Below are 21,531 nucleotides of genomic sequence, written 5' to 3'. Positions count from 1 at the left end.
CACTGTGGCTGCAGGTCTGTACGTAAACAGCCCTGGGGTTCACTCCTGGGCCTGCAGCACTCTCTGGTGGCGTCTGGCGTAATAGCAACTGATTGCCAAGACTTTTGCCACCAATTTAATGCGAGTAGCACACTGATAGGTAGATAGTATAGAACTGTGAGCATCCGTCTATTTAAATGGAGGGTGGACGAGAGAAGAAGCATTACAAGGAGTTATTATGGGATGGGTGTACTCTCTGGGGTTAAAGGCGCTATATAAAGCTGTTTTAGTCCAGCAAAAATCTTCACCTGAAATTTAAAAAAAAACTTGAGACTAAGCACTGGTGGGGTAGGATTGGACCAGCTGAGCAAAGGAGAGGTCAAACATGTAGGTTTTCAGGAGACTTTTGAAGACTTGGTCGGTTATTGATTTGACAGCGGGAGACTTGGGAGTTGGATGTTGTCTACTAATGTCCCAAGTGTATATTAAAAGAAAGAAAGATTTGTATTTATACAGCACCTTTCACAACCTCATGACGTCCCAAAGTACTTCGCAGCCAATGAAGTACTTTTTGAGTGGAGTTGCTGTGGTAATGTGGGAAACACGGTAGCCATTTTGAGCATGGCAAGCTCCCACAAACAGCTCATAGTAAATAGAATCATAGAAAATAGGTGCAGGAGTAGGCCATTCGGCCCTTCGAGCCTGCACCACCATTCAATATGGTCATGCAAAGGAATCCTGAGATCGGAATCCTGAGGTCATGAAAGGTGAGAGTTAAATGCCTTTTTTCCAATCTTTTTTGAGTTGTATGCTGGTTATGTGCAGGTTCTGCTCGCAACCTCTTCGCGACCAAGTCTCGCGGCAGGAATATCCTCCGCTCGCTCTTCTGCTGCTTCTCCACTCAGAATGTTGGCCAGTTTCCAGAAGGTTCCAAGCACCCAGTCCCACCAGAGGAAAGTAACACTGTTTCCAAGGCAAGTACACCTGCTCTTTCATGTCTCTTGTCCCTGTTTCTCGCTTTCTCTTGCCCCACCCACTAGTTTCCTTCCCTCCTCTCCTGAAGGCGCTGACTCTGGCTTTGTGGACAATGGTACCTCGCCCAAGTGGTAAGCTATTCTACCATGGGAGGGAAGGGAGACGTATGAGCTGAGTACGATTCTGTTCTGCCCCAGCAGAGATTGGCTAACTCTGCACAGACTGGGAATTGAACCTGGGACCTCCACAAAGGTTTACAGCAAGAAATGGGGCCATTCAGCCCATCCAGTCTGTCCCAGCTCTTTGCTCAGGCAAACCAGAACTAATCCCACTGCCCTGCTCCCTCACCAAAGCGTTGTATCAATCCCCAAACTAATCCCACTGTCATGCTCTTGTCCCATGGCTCTGCACTAATCCCACTGCCCCGCTCTCGCCCCATGGCCCTGTATCAATCCCAAACTGATCCCACTGCCCCGCTCTCACCCCATGGCCCTGCACTAATCCCACTGTCCTGCTCCCTCCCCATAGCCCTGTATCAATCCCAAACTAATCCCACTGCCCCGCTCTCTCCCCAAAGCCATGTATCAATCCCCAAACTAATCCCACTGCCCTGCTCTCTCACCATAGTCCTGTATCAATCCCAAACTAATCCCACTGCCCCACTCTCTCCCCAAAGCCATGTATCAATCCCCAAACTAATCCCACTGCCCTGCTCTCTCCCCATAGTCCTGTATCAATCCCAAACTAATCCCACTGCCCCACTCTCTCCATAGCCCTGTATCAATCCCCAAACTAATCCCACTGCCCCACTCTCCCTAGCCCTGTATCAATCCCCAAACTAATCCCACTGCCCCGCTCTCTCCCCATAGCCCTGTATCAATCCCCAAACTAATCCCACTGCCCTGCTCTCTCCCCATAGTCCTGTATCAATCCCAAACTAATCCCACTGCCCCACTCTCCCTAGCCCTGTATCAATCCCCAAACTAATCCCACTGCCCCGCTCTCTCCCCATAGCCCTGTATCAATCCCAAACTAATCCCACTGCCCCGCTCTCTCCCCTAGTCCTGTATCTTCCTCTCCTTGAAATATTTATTCAATTTTCTCTTAAAAGGTGCAATGGTCTGTGCCACAACCACTCCCTGTGACAGCATTCCATGCTCCCAACAACCCTCTGTATAAAGACATTTATCCTAATCCTCCTCACTCTCTCTGACCATTTTGAATTGATGACCGACCTCTCACCACTGACTCCCCACCAAGAGGAAATAGGCTTCCTTTATCACCCTATCAAAAGTCTTTGTAATTTTAAAAACTTCTCTTAAATCTCTTCTTTACCTTCTCTGCCCCAGTGAGAACAGTCCAATCTTGGCCAGGGCACTGCGCAGAACTCCGCTGCTCGTCTTTGAATAGCGCTGTGGGGTCTTTTATGCCCACCTGAACGGGAAGATGGGGCCTCGGTTTAATGTCTCACCCAAAAGACGGCCCCTCCGACAATGCAGCACTCCCTCAGTACTGCACTGAGTGTGTCGGTGCTAGTTATGTGCTCAAGTCTCTGGAATGGGACTTGAGCCCATGACAACCTGAGTCCGAGGAGAGAGTGATGCCCCGAGCCACGGTTGACTGCATCACCAGGAATTCCTGAGTAGAATCCGTACTCCAAATCCGACAACTCACTCATGTTACTGTATTGTCTTTACATTTGAACTTGACTGATTTAAAAAAAAAAAAATCTTTCTTTTTCCCCCAAACAGTCTAACCTGCCGCAAGATATCCAGTGCCAGTACTCCCGGGTATGTGTCTCACTGCTGCACTAAGTGGAGCCTTTCTGCTATCTGTATATTTTCACTGATCTGATGCAGAGTCCCCCAGCATTCTGAATATCGAAATGCAGGAGACTTGAATTCTGCCGTACTGTGTACCTCTTGAAGAATTCTGACATTTTCAGTGCAGGACCATGACGTGAGCACACCCAATCGATGTTGCGTTGTGGGTAGCCTGATGCCAGGGATTTCTTTCAAATCCAAACTTTGGGAGCTTTCCAAAGTCATCTGTCCCTCAAACACTTCACTAAAACCGACAAACCCGAGGCCTGTAGGTGACTGGATTATGTTCCATTTATCTCCGAGCTTCAGAAACCCAAACCCCAGCTAGACTTTTAGAAGGAGGCCCTTTTTAACTAAGTGTACTTGCTATAATCTCTCAGCCACCTTGGATTTCATGGATGAATGCTTGCTTTATTCCTTCATATGAGAAATAACAGACAGGAAAAGACCTACTGGTCCATCCAGACTGTCTCCCATGGGCATCACGATACCGAACCTCCCACCTGTAATCAATGCAGTGTCATCTCCAAGGAGACATTAAGAACCCAGGACAATTGGGGGAGGGGATTGGAGGAATCTGTAAAATTCCTCTCCGACCCTCTTTGGCAGTTGAACTTGGTGCAGGAGACACCCTCATTCTCTCCTTTTGTGTTCTGGTTTACGGATGCCAGGAGCCCTCTGGGATCTTGTCCAAGTGACCACTCTTCGGGTTTGAGCCTAGACTAGGGGAGGCATCGAAGGCAAACTCGATCCTGCATTCGCCCAACATACACAGCATTCGTGGTCACGGGAGAGGGCACTAGTAAAGGGGGGGGGAGGGGGGAACCAGTAAATGGAAATGGGGGTAGGGAAGGGGCACCAGTAAATGGGGGGGGGGGGGGGGGAGAAATAGGGGAGGGCACCAGTAAATGGAAATGGGGGGCGAGGGCACCAGTAAATGGGGGGGGGGGGGTTTAGGGGTGAGGGCACCAGTAAATGGGGGGGAGGAATAGGGGAGGGGGCACCAGTAAATGGGGGGGGGAATAGGGGAGGGGGCACCAGTAAATGAGGGGGACTAGAGGGGCACCAGTAAATGGGGGGGGGGGGAAATAGGGGAGGGGCACCAGTAAATGGGGGGGGGGGAAATAGGGGAGAGGGTACCAGTAAATGGAAATGGGGGGGAGAGGGCACCAGTAAATGAGGGAGAATAGGGGAGGGGGCACCAGTAAATGGGGGGGGGGGATAGGGGAGGGGGCACCAGTAAATGGGGGGGGAATAGGGGAGGGGGCACCAGTAAATGGGGGAGGGGGAATAGGGGAGGGGCACCAGTAAATGGGGGGGAATAGGAGGGGGCACCAGTAAATAGGGGAGGGGGCACCAGTAAATGGGGGGGGGAATAGGGGAGGGGGCACCAGTAAATGGGGGGGGGAATAGGGGAGGGGGCACCAGTAAATGGGGAGGGGGCACCAGTAAATGGGGAGGGGGCACCAGTAAATGGGGGGAATAGGGGAGGGGCACCAGTGAATAGGGGAGGGGGCACCAGTAAATGGGGGGGGAATAGGGGAGGGGGCACCAGTAAATGGGGGAGGGGGAATAGGGGAGGGGCACCAGTAAATGGGGGGGGAATAGGGGAGGGGGCACCAGTAAATAGGGGAGGGGGCACCAGTAAATGGGGGGGGGAATAGGGGAGGGGGCACCAGTAAATGGGGGGGGGGGAAATAGGGGAGGGGGCACCAGTAAATGGGGAGGGGGCACCAGTAAATGGGGGGGGGGAATAGGGTAGGGGCACCAGTGAATAGGGGAGGGGGCACCAGTAAATGGGGGGGGAATAGGGGAGGGGGCACCAGTAAATGGGGGGGGGGGTTAGGGGAGGGGCACCAGTAAATGGGGGGAATAGGGGAGGGGGCACTCAGTAAATGGGGGGGGGAATAGGGGAGGGGGCACCAGTAAATGGGGGGGGGGAATAGGGGAGGGGGCACCAGTAAATGGGGGGGGGGAATAGGGGAGGGGGCACCAGTAAATGGGGGGGGGGATAGGGGAGGGGCACCAGTAAATGGGGGGGGAATAGGGGAGGGGGCACCAGTAAATGGGGGGGGGGAATAGGGGAGGGGGCACCAGTAAATGGGGGGGGGAATAGGGGAGGGGGCACCAGTAAATGGGGGGGGGATAGGGGAGGGGCACCAGTAAATGGGGGGAATAGGGTAGGGGGTACCAGTAAATGGGGGGGGGGCACCAGTAAATGGGGGGGGGGAATAGGGGAGGGGGCACCAGTAAATGGGGGGGGGGAATAGGGGAGGGGGCACCAGTAAATGGGGGGGGAATAGGGGAGGGGGCACCAGTAAATGGGGGGGGGGATAGGGGAGGGGCACCAGTAAATGGGGGGAATAGGGGAGGGGGCACCAGTAAATGGGGGGGGGAATAGGGGAGGGGGCACCAGTAAATGGGGGGGGGAATAGGGGAGGGGGCACCAGTAAATGGGGGGGGGAATAGGGGAGGGGCACCAGTAAATGGGGGGAATAGGGGAGGGGGCACCAGTAAATGGGGGGGGGGAATAGGGGAGGGGGCACCAGTAAATGGGGGGGGGGGAATAGGGGGGGGGAATAGGGGAGGGGCACCAGTAAATGGGGGGGGAATAGGGGAGGGGCACCAGTAAATGGGGGGGGGAATAGGGGAGGGGGCACCAGTAAATGGGGGGGGGGAATAGGGGAGGGGGCACCAGTAAATGGGGGGGGAATAGGGGAGGGGCACCAGTAAATGGGGGGAATAGGGGAGGGGGCACCAGTAAATGGGGGGGGGGAATAGGGGAGGGGGCACCAGTAAATGGGGGGGAATAGGGGAGGGGCACCAGTGAATAGGGGAGGGGGCACCAGTAAATGGGGGGGGGAATAGGGGAGGGGCACCAGTAAATGGGGGGGGGGAATAGGGGAGGGGGCACAAGTAAATGGGGGGGGGGAATAGGGGAGGGGGCACCAGTAAATGGGGGGGGGAATAGGGGAGGGGCACCAGTAAATGGGGGGAATAGGGGAGGGGGCACCAGTAAATGGGGGGGGGGAATAGGGGAGGGGGCACCAGTAAATGGGGGGGGGGAATAGGGGAGAGGGCACCAGTAAATGGGGGGGGGGGATAGGGGAGGGGGCACCAGTAAATGGGGGGGGGAATAGGGGAGGGGGCACCAGTAAATGGGGGGAATAGGGGAGGGGGCACCAGTAAATGGGGGGGGGGAATAGGGGAGGGGCACCAGTAAATGGGGGGGAATAGGGGAGGGGGCACCAGTAAATGGGGGGGGGGAATAGGGGAGGGGGCACCAGTAAATAGGGGAGGGGGCACCAGCAAATAGGGGAGGGGGCACCAGTAAATGGGGCCAACTTGCAATGATGTTTGTGAGTGAAAAAAGGCCAGAATGTTTTCATGGGTTAAATATAGAAATACGGAGCTTCCCCTGATGGCTCCGTTGGTCGATGCTGGACCACGCAGACTAGAAAGGTTGGAGGTACAATACCTGGTCTATGTTGAGTTTGCTGATCGCGAGTCAGGATAGCGGTAAATGCGCCGAGGCCAGCAGCACGTCCGAGACACGAGGCCAACCGAGAGAGAGAGAGAGAGAGAGAGAGAGAGAGAGAGAGAGGCCATAGCTTGACAGAATAAAGGACCCATGAGGATAGCTGTCTCTTGTGCCCCCAAGGTAACTTTAACGGGATGTTTTTAAACAGCCCAGAATTCTGTGTTGATGTAAATGTGTGAGATACTGTGAAAGATTTTGTGCGTAGACTGCTTGCATTTTGCTCTGAACCTGGCTGCTTGCTCTACCACATATTAAGCGTCCACAAAATTTGCTTCAAAGACATCCTCTTAGAGGCTGCACTATCCTTCACTTAAATACAGTGGTTGACAATGGTGGGTATATTCTATTTTTTACCACTCTGGTGTTGGGCATCGCCAGGGTGGAGCGCAGAATGAAGAATGTTCCTTCCATTCATTTTAACCAGAAGAGAAGCTGGGCGGTTTCTGTTATTGTCGTACGATCTTCCCGTCAGACGCTGCTTTCTGTGCTCCGCCCAGGAGGAAAGGTGAAAATCTGCCCCAGGGCCTTCATCGGTGGCAAAGAGCATTCAAAACACTTGTGGGTCCTGGGATCAAACCCAGTCTCTCTCTTTGCATCTCTCTCGCTTTCTCTTTCCCCCCCACACCTTGTTAATATTCCCTGCCATACAGTGAGCACACTTAACTTGCCCACTTCACCGGGTTTGTTTTAAATTGTATTGTTTTCTCCTCAGATTCCAGACACTTGCCTTCTGCCCGAGATTGAGCCACAGGTCGCGGGAAGGTTGTGTCTTGTCATTGATTTAGATGAGACATTGATTCACAGTTCCTTCAAGGTGAGGGCAGTAGCTCAGTCCCTGAGCCCCACAGGACAGTCTGTGGCGGGTTTACGGATCTCCACCAGAGTGCTGATGTGAGTGTTCCAATTGTCGACAGCCCTCCTTGGGTTAGGGAGAGGAAACCAGTCAGCCAGGCTTTCCACTCCTGGGATGTGCGCGGAGGGGTGGGAAATATACTTGTATTTATGTGACGCTCCTATCCTGTGTACTGGAAGGGGACTGTCGCCCAGAGAACTGTATTCCAGGGAGGGAGGTGACTGCTTTGGTGGGGGATGGGGACAGTAGAAAAATGGGAGAAACTCCTGTCCCCACTGAAAATGGAGGATTGAACTGTAGGTGCAGTAGGAAAAGGACCTGTTGATCTGGTAAATCTTGCTGGCTTACTTTTATCTTCTAGAAATGACAGCAACTGGTGCAGCAGACAGCAAGTCTGTCTACTTTCAGTGGTGACTACATTCCCGCACCTGCCCCCCCCCCCCCACCGTGACACTGACTGTTGCGGCACTATGACTCCACGGGTTCAGGCGGTAACCTCGCCCAAGCGGCCATTATTCACGCACAAGTCTCGATGCCGATTGTTGGTGAGCTGTCCGACCAATAGGAGCTCGGCCCGGTCCTCGCCCAGTACTTGCTCTCTACGGCAAAGTTGCTGAATCACGGTCCAGCCCAGTCTGGGGAACTGAGGCCAACTGTCCAGTTCCCATTGATGCCCAGCTCCAATCAGCGAACTCGTTGGGAGACCAGGAATTGGACACCAGGGGGAATCCCCGACAAAGCCAGCATTCGGACTCTTATCGAACCAAGGCCCCTTGTAAGAATTCCTAAAGTTTGCGTTTGTGTCACAACCTTTGATGCCATTTGGACGGTACAGGAGGTGTGTGTTGCTGGGAATTACCGTGCACAAGTTCTGTTAACCTGACTTTGTCTCTTGCTGTTTCAGCCAATCAGCGATGCTGACTTCATAGTCACTGTGGAAATTGAGGGGACGATGCAACAGGTGAGGAACTGCTTGGTTTGCGTTCAGACCCCTTCCAAGATTCTTCGTTACTGTTGGGAATGTGACTTTTGTAACAATATTGACAGTGGCTGCAGTCCTGGGCCTGTGTACCAAGGATGAATTCCTGGGCACTGCTTGCTGGCACGAACTAGGCATGGGGATTGTTTCCCTGTGCCAGAACGAGTAGGCTCGAGGCACACCCAATATTGAGCCTGGTTTACACGTGATCAGCTCGCCAGCAAATCGGATTTGACACAGCGGCCTTCTGCTCAGTTCTGGGAAGAGGGCAGAGTTACCAACCCTCCAGGATTGTCCCAGAGTCTTCAGGGCTTTAAAGTAATTGGTAGGAGGTTCAGAGGGGATTTGAGGCAAAATTTCTTCACTCAGAGGGTAGTGGGAGTCTGGAACTCACTGCCTGAAAGGGTGATAGAGGCAGAAACCCTCACCACATTTTTAAAAAGTACCTGGATGTGCACCTGAAGTGCTGTAACCTACAGGGCTACTGTAGTGGAGTATTTAAAATAAACACTCAACACCAGTTCTGGGTTCAAAGATTCAAGTAGCCTTTATTTTGCACCGCTGGGGAGCGTGCCTGCTGGTTGTCTGTAGCCAGGCTTCTCCAATGATACAAAGTTCCAAGCAACCTTTTGTACACTTAATGATGCATGTCAGCCTTGTGCACGCCCCCCCCCCCCGCCAATGTCGTTTAATTGGCCCAAAGCCCGTGTGCACAATTGTTGATTGACTAATTCCCTTTCGCCTCACACAATCATTGGCCTATGTCTCATACCAAATGGAGTTTTTCCAATGTGTCACTTTTGACCCCTTGCCCTGTTAAACTGCCTCTCTGGGCCTCCTGTGGTCCAACAGTTTGGCTATTTGTAATTGTCCTCAGGTTACACAGCTTGTAAAGTTGACCGCTACAAAAACTCTTTTTAGTTCCGAGATCCATTCTTAACCCTTTAATTATAGCAGCGCTCGAAAGCCCCACCACTGCGAATCCAGAGTTGGAAAGTGGGATTAGGCTGGATAGCTCTTGGTCGGCCAGCGCGGACACGATGGGCCGAAATGGCCTCCTTCTGTGCTATAAATTTCTCTGATTCTATGATAATCTCCTGGACACTGCTGCGAGCAAAACCATGGAGAAAAATCAGAGGCATTTTTTTTTTAAAATGGTTTTATTTTAGTTATAAAAAATATTGGGAGTCTGTGGGTGGGTGGAGAGGAGAAGGCAGGACTGGTTGAAAGAGGGCGGTCATGTGCTGAAAGCTCCAGGAATACATCCAGCCTTGGAGAAGGTGTGGGCCAGGGTGGGTGGGGGTTAGCTCTGGTCTTCAGCACTGCTGTGGAGCTGCTCCTCCCTGCCCACATTTCAGTTAAATATTTTTTTCAACATACGTTTTTGGTGGTGGCCTGCAGAGGTCCCTTTTTAAGGACCACAAGTTAGGCCGCAAGTAGACCTGGTTTTCCTGAATGCAGCAGGCCTGACACGAAGTGTTAAGGGCATACCAATTTTGGGAAGGGGACCTCAAACGTGCATCGGGGACCTTTTTTGTTCGTATATGTAAAGGACCTAACGCCAGTCAGGTGCAGGCCCTGGATACCTCTTTGATTTTCCTACCTATATCAAAATGGTGAGCGGTGCACTTCCGTCGCAAAATGTGTGCACGCCCTGCCCGCCATGTTGAATGCTTGGTTGCCTGTAAAACGGGCATCCCGTCGACCAATTTCTTGGCCTCTCTTCAGGGGAATGGCTGGAAACCTCATGTCTGCTCTATGCCGCAGTGCGAGTAATATTTTGTATTCACTGATTTAGTTTACGTGAAGCCTTATTTTTCAGCCAGTGGCGAGCTGGATTCTGTCCAAATGAGGGTCTGGCTATGGCCTGCTTCAAGTAATCCAGGATAGGCTGTGTTAGTTTAAGTTGGCCTATTCTCGATGACTTGTTTCAGGAGATGGTCTGCTTCACATCTGCAAGGATTGCCGCATGCTCTGCCTGTTAGGATTTTCCACAGTTATCGGACATTCTGCATGAGTGAGAGTGAGTCGGTGGGTTGTGTCGAACACCCTGACTACGTCATTGAACATCAGCAGAAGGGAGCTGGAAGATCATGCAGAGCAGTAAATGGCCCGGAGCTATATGGGGGCCTGGCGGGAGAAAGAAGCTAATAATGTTTTTGCATCCAGTGGGAAACGAGCATATTCTGTCCACCTTGTGGCAGACCACCAGCAAAAATAGTGCAGATCCAAATTACCTCAGCAAATACTTGCCTTCAGGAAAGCAAATTAACTCCCACAGCTCTTGGCACACCTCTCCCTCCCCTGAAAGGCAGGATTACTAAAGGCTCTATGGGTCGTGACCTTTCCAAGACTGACCTTTCACTTCTGGATAAACAGACAACCGCAGTACTGAGCAATGGGTCGCAGATTGTTGACTGGGCTGGAGCTTGGGGAGGGTCCAGTGCTGTTTCTAATTGTCCTGTGTTCCTTCTTTCAGGTGTATGTGTTCAAGAGGCCTTACGTAGACAAATTTCTGCAAAGAATGGGAGAACTGTTTGAATGTGTGCTATTTACAGCCAGTTTAGCAAAGGTACCCCTTCCCTTCTAGTGACACTGAGCTGGTTAAGCTGAAGAGCTTCATTTTTAAAAAAAAAAAACAGAGGAATCTTCCAGAATTGGAATATGTAATTATTTCTCTCGCCATCCACTGACTTGTTGCGAAGCCTCTGCCAGGGGCTCTCTGTACCAGTCATTCCCTGGAACAGTCACGGTGACCTGATACAAAACATACTCTAGTCCACTTCACCCTGAACACTCATGGACCCTTGACCTCCTGAGGCCGTTCGGTCTGTATATCTTGCGTGCGCACACACACCCCAGTCAGTTGGCTGTGATTCCTGCTTGTTTCCATGGCAACGTGACGGGAAGTCTTCAGGATCAAGGGTAATATCCTGAGGGTCAAAGGTAATGTCCTGGATGATGATTAGGCCTGACTTTTTATAATGGCTTGGTTTGATTAACATCAAATTCCACTCACATTGAACAAAACTGAACCATTCCAAGATGGATGCAAATCACTTCTTTATCGGAAGGACTGTCTTCTACTAAACTAAATTTTTTCAGTGTTACTAGACAAGGAGATGTGTGCATACATTATTGGTGTTTGTCACCCCTTGTTACCACTGCCTTATGTTTTAGTGTGATCAGCCTGGGAGGAGCCATCTTGTATACTGTCCCTAATATGACATTACAACGTCTTGTTCCCTAATGACTGCTGCTCACAGTCCAATACAATGTTGAGGGATCATTTGAACCCTGTAGGCACTCCTACTGAAACTAACACTCTGCCATGGTTATGATGAACAGTGACAACTGATTAAGGCTAAAGCCCTGCCTACTTTTTTAAATGGGGCGGGGGTGCAAAGGGAGAAACTCCATAAATGTCTATTTGAGGCACAGGGTGTCCCCCTAACTCATCCCAGGATTACTGTGAACTGCTTGTTGCGCCTGTAGTTCTTTTATGTCTTTTCCCCCCCCCCCGCCGAACCTGTTCCTAATCCAACGTCATACCTTGATTCCTCAGTACGCTGACCCTGTGATCGATTTGCTTGACAAATGGGGTGTATTCCGAGCCCGACTCTTCAGGGAATCCTGTGTTTTCCATCAGGGAAGCTACGTCAAAGACCTTAATCGTCTGGGCCGAGACCTGAACAAGATCATCATTATCGACAATTCACCTGCGTCTTATATCTTCCACCCATACAATGCGGTAAGTACAGGGGCTTGTGACAGTCTGCTTTTAAAGAACTTGCAATAATATAGCGCCTTTCACGACCTTGAGACGTCCCAAAATGAAGTACTTTTGAAGTGTGGTCACTGTTGTAATGTAGGAAGCACAGCACCCAATTTGCACACAGCAAGGTGCATAGTAATGACCACATAGTCAGTCAGTTTTATTTGGTGTTGGTTTAGGGATAAATATTGGTCAGGACCAACGTTCCCTTGAAGCCGCGCGGCCGTGCAGCGCTCTGCTGGTCCTGGGGAGTTGGCTTTTAAAGAGAAAACCGCACAGGCTTGGAATTTTGAATGGCCCGCGCAGCTCGTTCAAGGGGTCGTGTGGGCCAAAATAAAATTAGAGGGAACGTTGGCCAGGACGCTGTGGAGAACACCCCTCTCTTCTTCGAATGGTGCCATGGGATCTTTTATGTCCACCCGAGAGACCAGACGGGGCCTCGGTTTAACATCGCATCCAAAAGACGACACCTCTGACAGTGCAGTACTCCCTCAGCACTGCACTGGAGTGTCAGCCCAGAGTTTGTGCTGACATCTCTGGAGTGGGGCTTGAACCCACAACCTTCTGACTCTGAGGCTACCCACTGAGCCAAGGCTGGCACCTACACACCACCTGCTGCATTGCTGAGTTGTACAGATTGGGAAGATCCCAAGTTCAGTCCCTGCTCTTTTCTAAGCTCCTCTCCAGTGGGGCGCGACAGTTGACCACGAGTTCCCTTTGTGTTTAAGGAGGGGGAGGGCCATCACCCAGGGTCCCGATTGCAGTCCAGTGACCGCTGTTGGAAGGTGCACTCGCGTGGTTGGGAGAGATCAGGATCGGCCTGGCTGTAGTACTCCTCCATAGTTGAATAGCCTGCCAGCAATCGCCATCAAGCTCCCACGAAGATCAGCCAGTCAGGTCAAAGGCTGCCTATGGAGCTGGACCTCAGCGGGTGGGGGGGGTGGAGAATAAACCCATTTGAGCTTGGTTCTGACTTTCAGTTCTTCTGTGTTCCCTCCTCAGCTCCCGAGCGTATGCTATAGCTTCTATATGACACACACACAATTATTTATTACAACAATCTTTGTGCACTGCAATTCTCCCATGCAAATACCTGCAGCTACAGGGAAAACAATTCAAATCTGAAGATGGGAGGTGAAATGAAAGAAGCTGAAGCCATTTTGTTTGAGAATAAATATCAAGAAGGAAAGGCAATTTAATATGGCCATATCTTCTTGATCATGGTAAAACACTGGTTGCTGGGATACCAGGACTATAATCCTTTTTTTTTATAATGCACACAAATTCACATTTAAAAACTAGGTGCAGAGCTCCCTTATTGACTTTGTAAAAGCACTGCTTGTAGTGTTGCTGCACTACACCGAGCCAGGTTCAATTTCCTGGCCTGCGTTGTTGGCTGACTCTGCACTGGGAGTCCCTGGCCAAAGACCGCCTTAAGTGGAGGGAGTGCATCCGGGAGGGCACTGAGCACCTCGAGTCTCATCGCCGAGAGCATGCAGAAAGCAAGCGCAAGCAGCGGAAGGAGCGTGCAGCAAACCAGTCCCACCCACCCTTTCCCTCAACGACTATCAGTCCCACCTGTGACAGGGACTGTGGTTCCTGTATTGGACTGTTCAGCCACCTAAGGACTCATGTTAAGAGTGGAAGCAAGTCTTCCTCGATTTCTGAGGGACTGCTTATGATGATGATGCACTAGGAGTATTACAATCGTCCTTGGGTGGTGGGGAAGGAGAGGGTGAATTAGCCAGAACCGCTACTCCTGATCACTATCCAGTGACCCCTGCAGCAAATGTATATTGTCGAACTCTGATGCGATGCCCACACAGTTGAATAGCATGCAGCCACTCCCTGTTGAGGCTTGCACATGGTACATTCATCCGGGTGAAGTAGCAGAGACTACCTATTAACTCTGGGACTGCAGCCAGGTGTAAGTCTGAATTCAAGAAAGCAAAGGAAAGACTGTGTAAATTTGTGGTGTGGAGAGAGAGTGACCAGGGAATGTAGGATGTCCTGATTGATTGATTATTTTTTTTTCTCTCCTTTTTTGATAGGTGCCAGTAACGTCCTGGTTTGATGACCTGTCTGATACCGAGTTACTCAGCCTAATCCCTGCCTTTGAGGGACTCAGCCAAGTGGAGGATGTCTACACCGGTCTGGAGCGACTGCAGCCAAGCTAGCGCAAAAAGTGACATTCAGAGCACCACCTCTCAATAATCTCCATTTTGATTGGTTCTCTAAGGTATAGGATGTCACGACAATGGGCTTCACTAATTAGATGGAGGCGGGGGTTAAGGAGAAGTAAATGTAGAAAGTACAGAGCAGCACTTTCTCACAATGGAATGGACTCTCAGGAGATGTACATGTTATGCCTATCCAAACCTTAATGTGCTTAATATCAATGTTTATAGCACTGGGATATGATGAACCTTTATCCGGTTGAATACACTCTGAACTGCTCCTTTAAAATCCACACGCCACTTTGTTCCTGTGCCATATGCCACATCTCCTTTTTAGGCACAAGAAAGATGCACACATATGATCCTTTTTATATAACTTTGTTTCACTGAATGCAAGCTTTTGAAAACCCACCTCTACACTGTAGATAAATAAAATGGATAATGCACTTTATTAAAAAAATAACTCACTGAGCATGACCATTATGCAATTCTGGAAAATGGCTGCCAATCACTTGTTTTTATTTTTCTAATTTTTATAACTCTGCAGAAAAGCCAACGTTACACAAATTAGTGTACACTATATTTTTAAAAATAATCTTGAAATCAAAGCTGTTGAGATGTTTTTGTCTGGGGTGTTTCTGGGCAGTAGGGAATCTATTTTGGAGATGGAGGATCGAATGTTAGCTTTTCTGGCTCCTACTGCAGAGCAGTTGCTGGGCTTTCAAAATAAAGGGATCATACACTGAACTGATCTCGGGAAAAAGTCGATGGTTTATTTTCAGAGAGCTTCTCTTCAAAATGGGGTGTTGCCTTCAAGTTACCAATAAGCTGGCTGGCAACTGTTTAACGTATACCTCAGACCTTTGGTTTTTGTCCCCTTCTCCTGCTGTCCTTAAATTAACCTCGTGGGTGACTTGGATGAGAGACACGATCCAAAACTTCCCTCGAGGTAGTCTTCCTATTTTGTCTCCAATTATATACTTGTTTTTTTAAATGTTTAATCGAGAGACTGGGTGGTGCCTTATCTTTTAGTATCTTCCCACTTTGAGAACCTGAGTCTTGAGTCCTGCCCAGACACAGGTGACGTCGCTCACGGCTGGTAAGGGCCTTGAGAGCAATGAGATTGACTGTTGCCAGCTAATTCCCAGTGGATCTGAATCCAGAGCTCCCAAACGCACAATTTGTCACAAGTCGTGCAATCTCACTCTGGCCACAAGATGCTTCTTCTCCCAAAGGAACACTAAGTGGCTTTTCCCTCTGCACTCTGGTGATTTAGCCCTCCTGGTTATTATTCCATGTTGCCCTACTGCACAGTTGCTTTTGTTGTGTTTCATCTCGTCTGGGTGAATAAAACAATATAATTTTTGTTCTGTGTGTTGTACTTGCGTTTGCTCTGGGGGTGAGGGTATTGTTGTATCAAACATGTACAACCAAGACACGGAAGCACTTTGATTATCCTTCCGATTTCCATTCCCTACCAGGAGGACTGGCCTCCATCATAAGGGCATAGAAACTGGCCATTCGCCCCATCTAGTCTGTTCATTTACCCTCCACCCAAGCAAATGGTTCTAATCGCACCTTGCCATCTTCATCTCCTTTTCCTTTCCTGAAAGAAAGAACTTGCATTTATATAGAGCCTTTCACACCCTCAGGACATCCCAAAGTGTTTTACAGCCAATGAAGTACTTTTGGAATGTAGTCACTGTTGTAATGTGGGAAACGGGCAGCCAATCTGCACACAGCAAGCTCCCACAAATAGCAAATGTGATAATGACCAGATAATGTTTTTGTTCTGTTGATTGAGGAATAAATATTGGCCTGGACACACCGCCCCTCCGACAGTGCTGCGTTCCCTCAGTACCGCCCCTCCGACAGTGCTGCACTCCCTCAGTACCGCCCCTCCGACAGTGCTGCACTCCCTCAGTACCGCCCCTCCGACAGTGCTGCACTCCCTCAGTACCGCCCCTCCGACAGTGCTGCACTCCCTCAGTACCGCCCCTCCGACAGTGCTGCACTCCCTCAGTACCGCCCCTCCGACAGTGCTGCACTCCCTCAGTACCGCCCCTCCGACAGTGCTGCACTCCCTCAGTACCGCCCCTCCGACAGTGCTGCACTCCCTCAGTACCGCCCCTCCGACAGTGCTGCACTCCTTCAGTACCGCCCCTCCGACGGCGCGCCGCTGCCTCGGTACCGCACTGGGTGTGTCGGCCTAACTTTTTTATTCTCCAGTCACTAAGTTTCTCCTGCCGCCTTGCATTTAATCCTGTATCTACGGCCCCTCGTTCTAGAGGAACTTGAACTGAGCATCGATGAGCCCTAGTTCGGAATTGAGCTGAGCTGAAAATTGAATCTGCGTTTTCCCACTCTGCAGACATTTCTGATCCCTGTTCCAGAATTCTTCAAAGGCTAGGTATGTCTGGGTTTTCTGCTGCGTGCTTTATAGTTTTGATTTTATAGTTCAAGTTTGGGAGGAGGTGGGGGGATAAAGGATGTTCCTGATTGATGCCTTGGCAGGGGTTTGTTCTACACTACCAGAATATGTTCCCAAATGATTTGTTTGAAATTAGTAATAGTTCCTACTAAGGGTGATGCAGTGAATTTGACTGTCAAAGTAACTGGCATCCTGTTGAAAGAATAGATTTTGCATTTGTGAGATTTGGTTTAATAGATAAAGGGTGCTGAATATTATCTTTAAGATTTCTGCAGAATACAATTAGAATGTTTTTAATATTCATTCTCTGGATGTGACAGGCACTGACATTTATTGCCCCTTGAGAAGGTGGTGGTGAGCCACCGCCTTGAATCACTGCAGTCCGTGTGATGAATATACTCCCACAGTGCTGTTAGGGAGGGAGTTCCAGGATTGTGACCCAGCGACTGAGAGCCGAAAAATGTCCAAGTTGGGATGGTGTGGGACTTGGCGGGGAACTTGAAGGTGATGGTGTTCCCATGCACCTAGGCGGTAGAGGTCATGGGTTTGGGAGGTGCTGCTGAAGATGCCTAGGCGAGTTGCTGCAGTGCATCTTGTAGATGGTGCACACTGCAGCCACGGTGGAGGGAGTGAATGTTTAAGCCGGGGGAGGTGATGTGAGGTGAGTGTTTGGCTTGCCGAACGTGGTGAGGGAACAATCTGGCTGCTATATCCTTCAGGGATTGGTCAGTGGTACTGCCAAGTCTCGTTTACCCCCTAGTATATTCTGTGCCCTTGCTATCCTTGGTGCTTCCTCCCAAGTGGTGTTCAACAGGGAGGGGTACTGATTCATCAGAGGGCAGTAGGTTTCTTTGCCCATACTTGTCCGGAAGCCATGTGACTTTACAGGAAGAGAAGTAGGCCATTCAGCCCCTCAAGCCATGTTCCGCCATTCAGTTAGATCATGGCTGAAATGTAACTCCACTCCATTTATCTGCCTTGATTCCATATCCCTTAATATCCTTGCCTAACAAAAATCTATCCATCTTAGATTTGACATTTTCAATAGGACCCCACCCCTACCTGCCTCAATTGTGTTTTGGAGGGAGAGATTCTCAGATTTCCCAGATTGTGCTTTTGTGTGAAGAAGTGCCCCTAAATGGCATAGCTCTAATTTTAAGAGTATGTCCCCTGGTTCTGGATTCCTCCAATACAGCAAATAGTTTCACTCTATCGAATTTCTTATTCATTTAAAAAAAATCTTGATAAGATCACTTTGATTTGAAGAGAAAATATAATCCCATACCTTGCCATCACTCTCTTTCCCCCAATCATCATCATCGTAGGTGGTCCCTCGAACGAGGATGACTTGCTTCCACACGAGCGTTCATAGATGTTTCAATGAAGAACCTGATGTTCCAGTCCTGAACGCTAATCGAGGGGGTGGAAGATGCCTGTGCCTGGATTTTTTTAACGTGTGGTGACCGTTGCACATCAGCCACCACACGAGTTTGACAGAGTTAGGCCTTTATCCAGTGGCAAGGGTTAACCAGGACAACTGGAGACCAGCTCTGCTGCACGGACCTAGTGCGCGCACATATCAGTGTGGACTGGCCTGTGCCCTCGGCTCTTCTGGGCCCCGAACCCTCATTCGCCACACCTCCGCCCACGATTTTCCAGGGCCCGGTGCTCCAGCTCTATTTATAGCCCTGACCTGTTGAACTTGATCCCCAATATACCTCAATTAGATCACCCATTAATATTCTATTCTTGAGGGAATACAAGCCTAGTCTATGCATTTAATCCTTTTAGTCCCGGTATCATTCTGGTGAATCCCCTCCAAAGCCAATATATCCTTCCTGAGGTGCGGTGTCACAGGTGCCATCTATCAGATGAGCTGTTAAAGGGAATAATTTGAAAGAAAGACTTGCATTTATATAGCACCTTTCACCGCCACAGGACGTCCTAAAACACTTTGCAGCCAATGAAGTACTTTTTGAAGTGTAGTCCCTGTGTTATAATGTAGGCAAACAGCAATGAGATAAATGACCAGATAATCTGTTTTAGTGATGTTACATAGAAACATAGAAAATAGGTGCAGGAGTAGGCCATTCGGCCCTTCGAGCCTGCACCACCATTCAATATGATCATGGCTGATCATTCAACTTCAGTACCCCATTCCTGCTTTCTCTCCATACCTCTTGATCCCTTTAGCCTAAGGGCCACATCTAACTCCCTTTTGAATAGATCTAACGAATTGGCCACAACAACTTTCTGTAGTAGAGAATTCCACAGGTTCACAACTCTCTGAAGAAGTTTCTCCTCATCTCGGTCCTAAATGGCTTATCCCTTATCCTTAGACTGTGACCCCTGGTTCTGGACTTCCCCAACATTGGAAACATTCTTCCTGCATCTAACCTGTCCAATCCCGTCGGAATTTTATATGTTTCTATGAGATCCCTTTTCATCCAAATTCCAGTGAATATAAGCCGAGTCAATCCAGTCTTTCTTCATATGTCAGTCCTGCCATCCCGGAATCAGTCTGGTGAAGCTTCACTGCACTCCCTCAATAGCAAGAACGTCCTTCCTCAGATTAGGAGACCAAAACTGTACACAATATTCAAGATGTGGCCTCACCAAGGCCCTGTACAACTGCAGTAAGACCTCCCTGCTCCTATACTCAAATCCTCTCGCTATGAAGGCCAACATACCATTTGCCTACTTCACCACCTGCTGTACCTGTATGCCAACTTTCAGTGACTGATGTACCATGACACCCAGGTCTCGTTGCACCTCCCCTTTTCCTAATCTGCCGCCATTCAGATAATATTCTGCCTTCGTGTTTTTGCCACCAAAATGGATAACCTCACATTTATCGACATTATACTGTATCTGCCATGCATTTGCCCACTCACCTAACCTGTCCAAGTCACCCTGCAGCCTCTTAGCATCCTCCACACAGCTCACACTGCCACCCAGCTTCGTGTCATCTGCAAACTTGGGAGATATTACATTCAATTCCTTCGTCTAAATCATTAATGAATATTGTAAATAGCTGGGGTCCCAGCACTGAACCTTGCGGTACCCCACTAGTCACTGCCTGCCATTCTGAAAAGTACCCATTTATTCCTACTCTTTGCTTCCTGTCTGCCAACCAGTTCTCTATCCACATCAATACATTACCCCCAATACCATGTGCTTTAATTTTGCACACTAATCTCTTGTGTGGGACCTTGTCAAAAGCCTTTTGAAACATAGAAAATAGGTGCAGGAGCAGGCCATTCAGCCCTTCTAGCCTGCACCGCCATTCAATGAGTTCATGGCTGAACATGAAACTTCAGTACCCCCTTCCTGCTTTCTCGCCATACCCCTTGATCCCCCGAGTAGTAAGGACTTCATCTAACTCCCTTTTGAATATATTTAGTGAATTGGCCTCAACTACTTTCTGTGGTAGAGAATTCCACAGGTTCACCACTCTCTGGGTGAAGAAGTTTCTCCTCATCTCGGTCCTAAATGGCTTACCCCTTATCCTTAGACTGTGACCCCTGGTTCTGGACTTCCCCAACATCAGGAACATTCTTCCTGCATCTAACCTGTCTAAACCCGTCAGAATTTTAAACGTTTCTATGAGGTCCCCTCATTCTTCTGAACTCCAGTGAATACAAGCCCAGTTGATCCAGTCTTTCTTGATAGGTCAGTCCCACCATCCCGGGAATCAGTCTGGTGAATCTTCGCTGCACTCCCTCAATAGCAAGAATGTCCTTCCTCAAGTTAGGAGACCAAAACTGTACACAATACTCCAGGTGTGGCCTCACCAAGGCCCTGTACAACTATAGCAACACCTCCCTGCCCCTGTACTCCAATCCCCTCGCTATGAAGGCCAACATGCCATTTGCTTTCTTAACCGCCTGCTGTACCTGCATGCCAACCTTCAATGACTGATGTACCATGACACCCAGGTCTCGTTGCACTTTCCCTTTTCCTAATCTGTCACCATTCAGATAATAGTCTGTCTCTCTGTTTTTACCACCAAAGTGGATAACCTCACATTTATCCACATTATACTTCATCTGCCATGCATTTGCCCACTCGCCTAACCTATCCAAGTCACTCTGCAGCCTCATAGCATCCTCCTCGCAGCTCACACTGCCACCCAACTTAGTGTCATCCGCAAATTTGGAGATACTACATTTAATCCCCCTCGTCTAAATCATTAATGTACAATGTAAACAGCAGGGGCCCCAACACAGAACCTTGCGGTACCCCACTAGTCACTGCCTGCCATTCTGAAAAGTACCCATTTACTCCTACTCTTTGCTTCCTGTCTGACAACCAGTTCTCAATCCACGTCAGCACACTACCCCCAATCCCATGTGCTTTAACTTTGCACATTAATCTCTTGTGTGGGACCTTGTCGAAAGCCTTCTGAAAGTCCAAATATACCACATCAACTGGTTCTCCTTTGTCCACTCTACTGGAAACATCCTCAAAAAATTCCAGAAGATTTGTCAAGCATGATTTCCCTTTCACAAATCCATGCTGACTTGGACCTATCATGTCACCATTTTCCAAATGCGCTGCCTTAATAATTGATTCCATCATTTTACCCACTACTGAGGTCAGGCTGACCGGTCTATAATTCCCTGTTTTCTCTCTCCCTCCTTTTTTAAAAAGTGGGGTTACATTGGCTACCCTCCACTCCATAGGAACTGATCCAGAGTCAATGGAATGTTGGAAAATGACTGTCAATGCATCCGCTATTTCCAAGGCCACCTCCTTAAGTACTCTGGGATGCAGTCCATCAGGCGCTGGGGATTTATCGGCCTTCAATCCCATCAATTTCCCCAACACAATTTCCCGACTAATAAAGATTTCCCTCAGTTCCTCCTCCTTAATAGACCCTCTGACCACTTTTATATCCGGAAGGTTGTTTGTGTCCTCCTTAGTGAATACTGAACCAAAGTACTTGTTCAATTGGTCTGCCATTTCTTTGTTCCCTGTTATGACTTCCCCTGATTC

The 21,531-nt window shown here is 49.3% G+C and overlaps 1 protein-coding gene across 5 annotated transcripts in view; it reads left to right on the top strand.

The window, feature by feature from the left end:
* The window catches only part of LOC139241006 (carboxy-terminal domain RNA polymerase II polypeptide A small phosphatase 2-like), a 35,400-nt gene extending 19,932 nt beyond the window's left edge, over window positions 1–15,468 (top strand). For 4 of the 5 annotated variants that reach the window (XM_070869681.1, XM_070869685.1, XM_070869684.1 and 1 more), the window contains 7 exons: window positions 805–953; window positions 2,706–2,744; window positions 7,031–7,132; window positions 8,076–8,132; window positions 10,630–10,722; window positions 11,716–11,901; window positions 13,977–15,468. In XM_070869681.1, coding sequence (XP_070725782.1) covers window positions 805–953; window positions 2,706–2,744; window positions 7,031–7,132; window positions 8,076–8,132; window positions 10,630–10,722; window positions 11,716–11,901; window positions 13,977–14,102 — 752 coding nt within the window. In that variant the 3' untranslated portion in view covers window positions 14,103–15,468. The remainder of the gene's footprint in view (window positions 1–804; window positions 954–2,705; window positions 2,745–7,030; window positions 7,133–8,075; window positions 8,133–10,629; window positions 10,723–11,715; window positions 11,902–13,976) is intronic. The other variant, XM_070869683.1, reaches the window with a different exon arrangement.
* The last annotated feature ends 6,063 nt before the right edge of the window (window positions 15,469–21,531 follow it).

This window comes from Pristiophorus japonicus, chromosome X (assembly GCF_044704955.1).
Source record: "Pristiophorus japonicus isolate sPriJap1 chromosome X, sPriJap1.hap1, whole genome shotgun sequence".
NCBI classification, from domain to species: Eukaryota; Metazoa; Chordata; class Chondrichthyes; family Pristiophoridae; genus Pristiophorus; species Pristiophorus japonicus.
The sequence above is the reverse complement of the archived record's forward strand: the minus strand, read 5'-3'. Positions and strand labels throughout refer to the sequence as shown.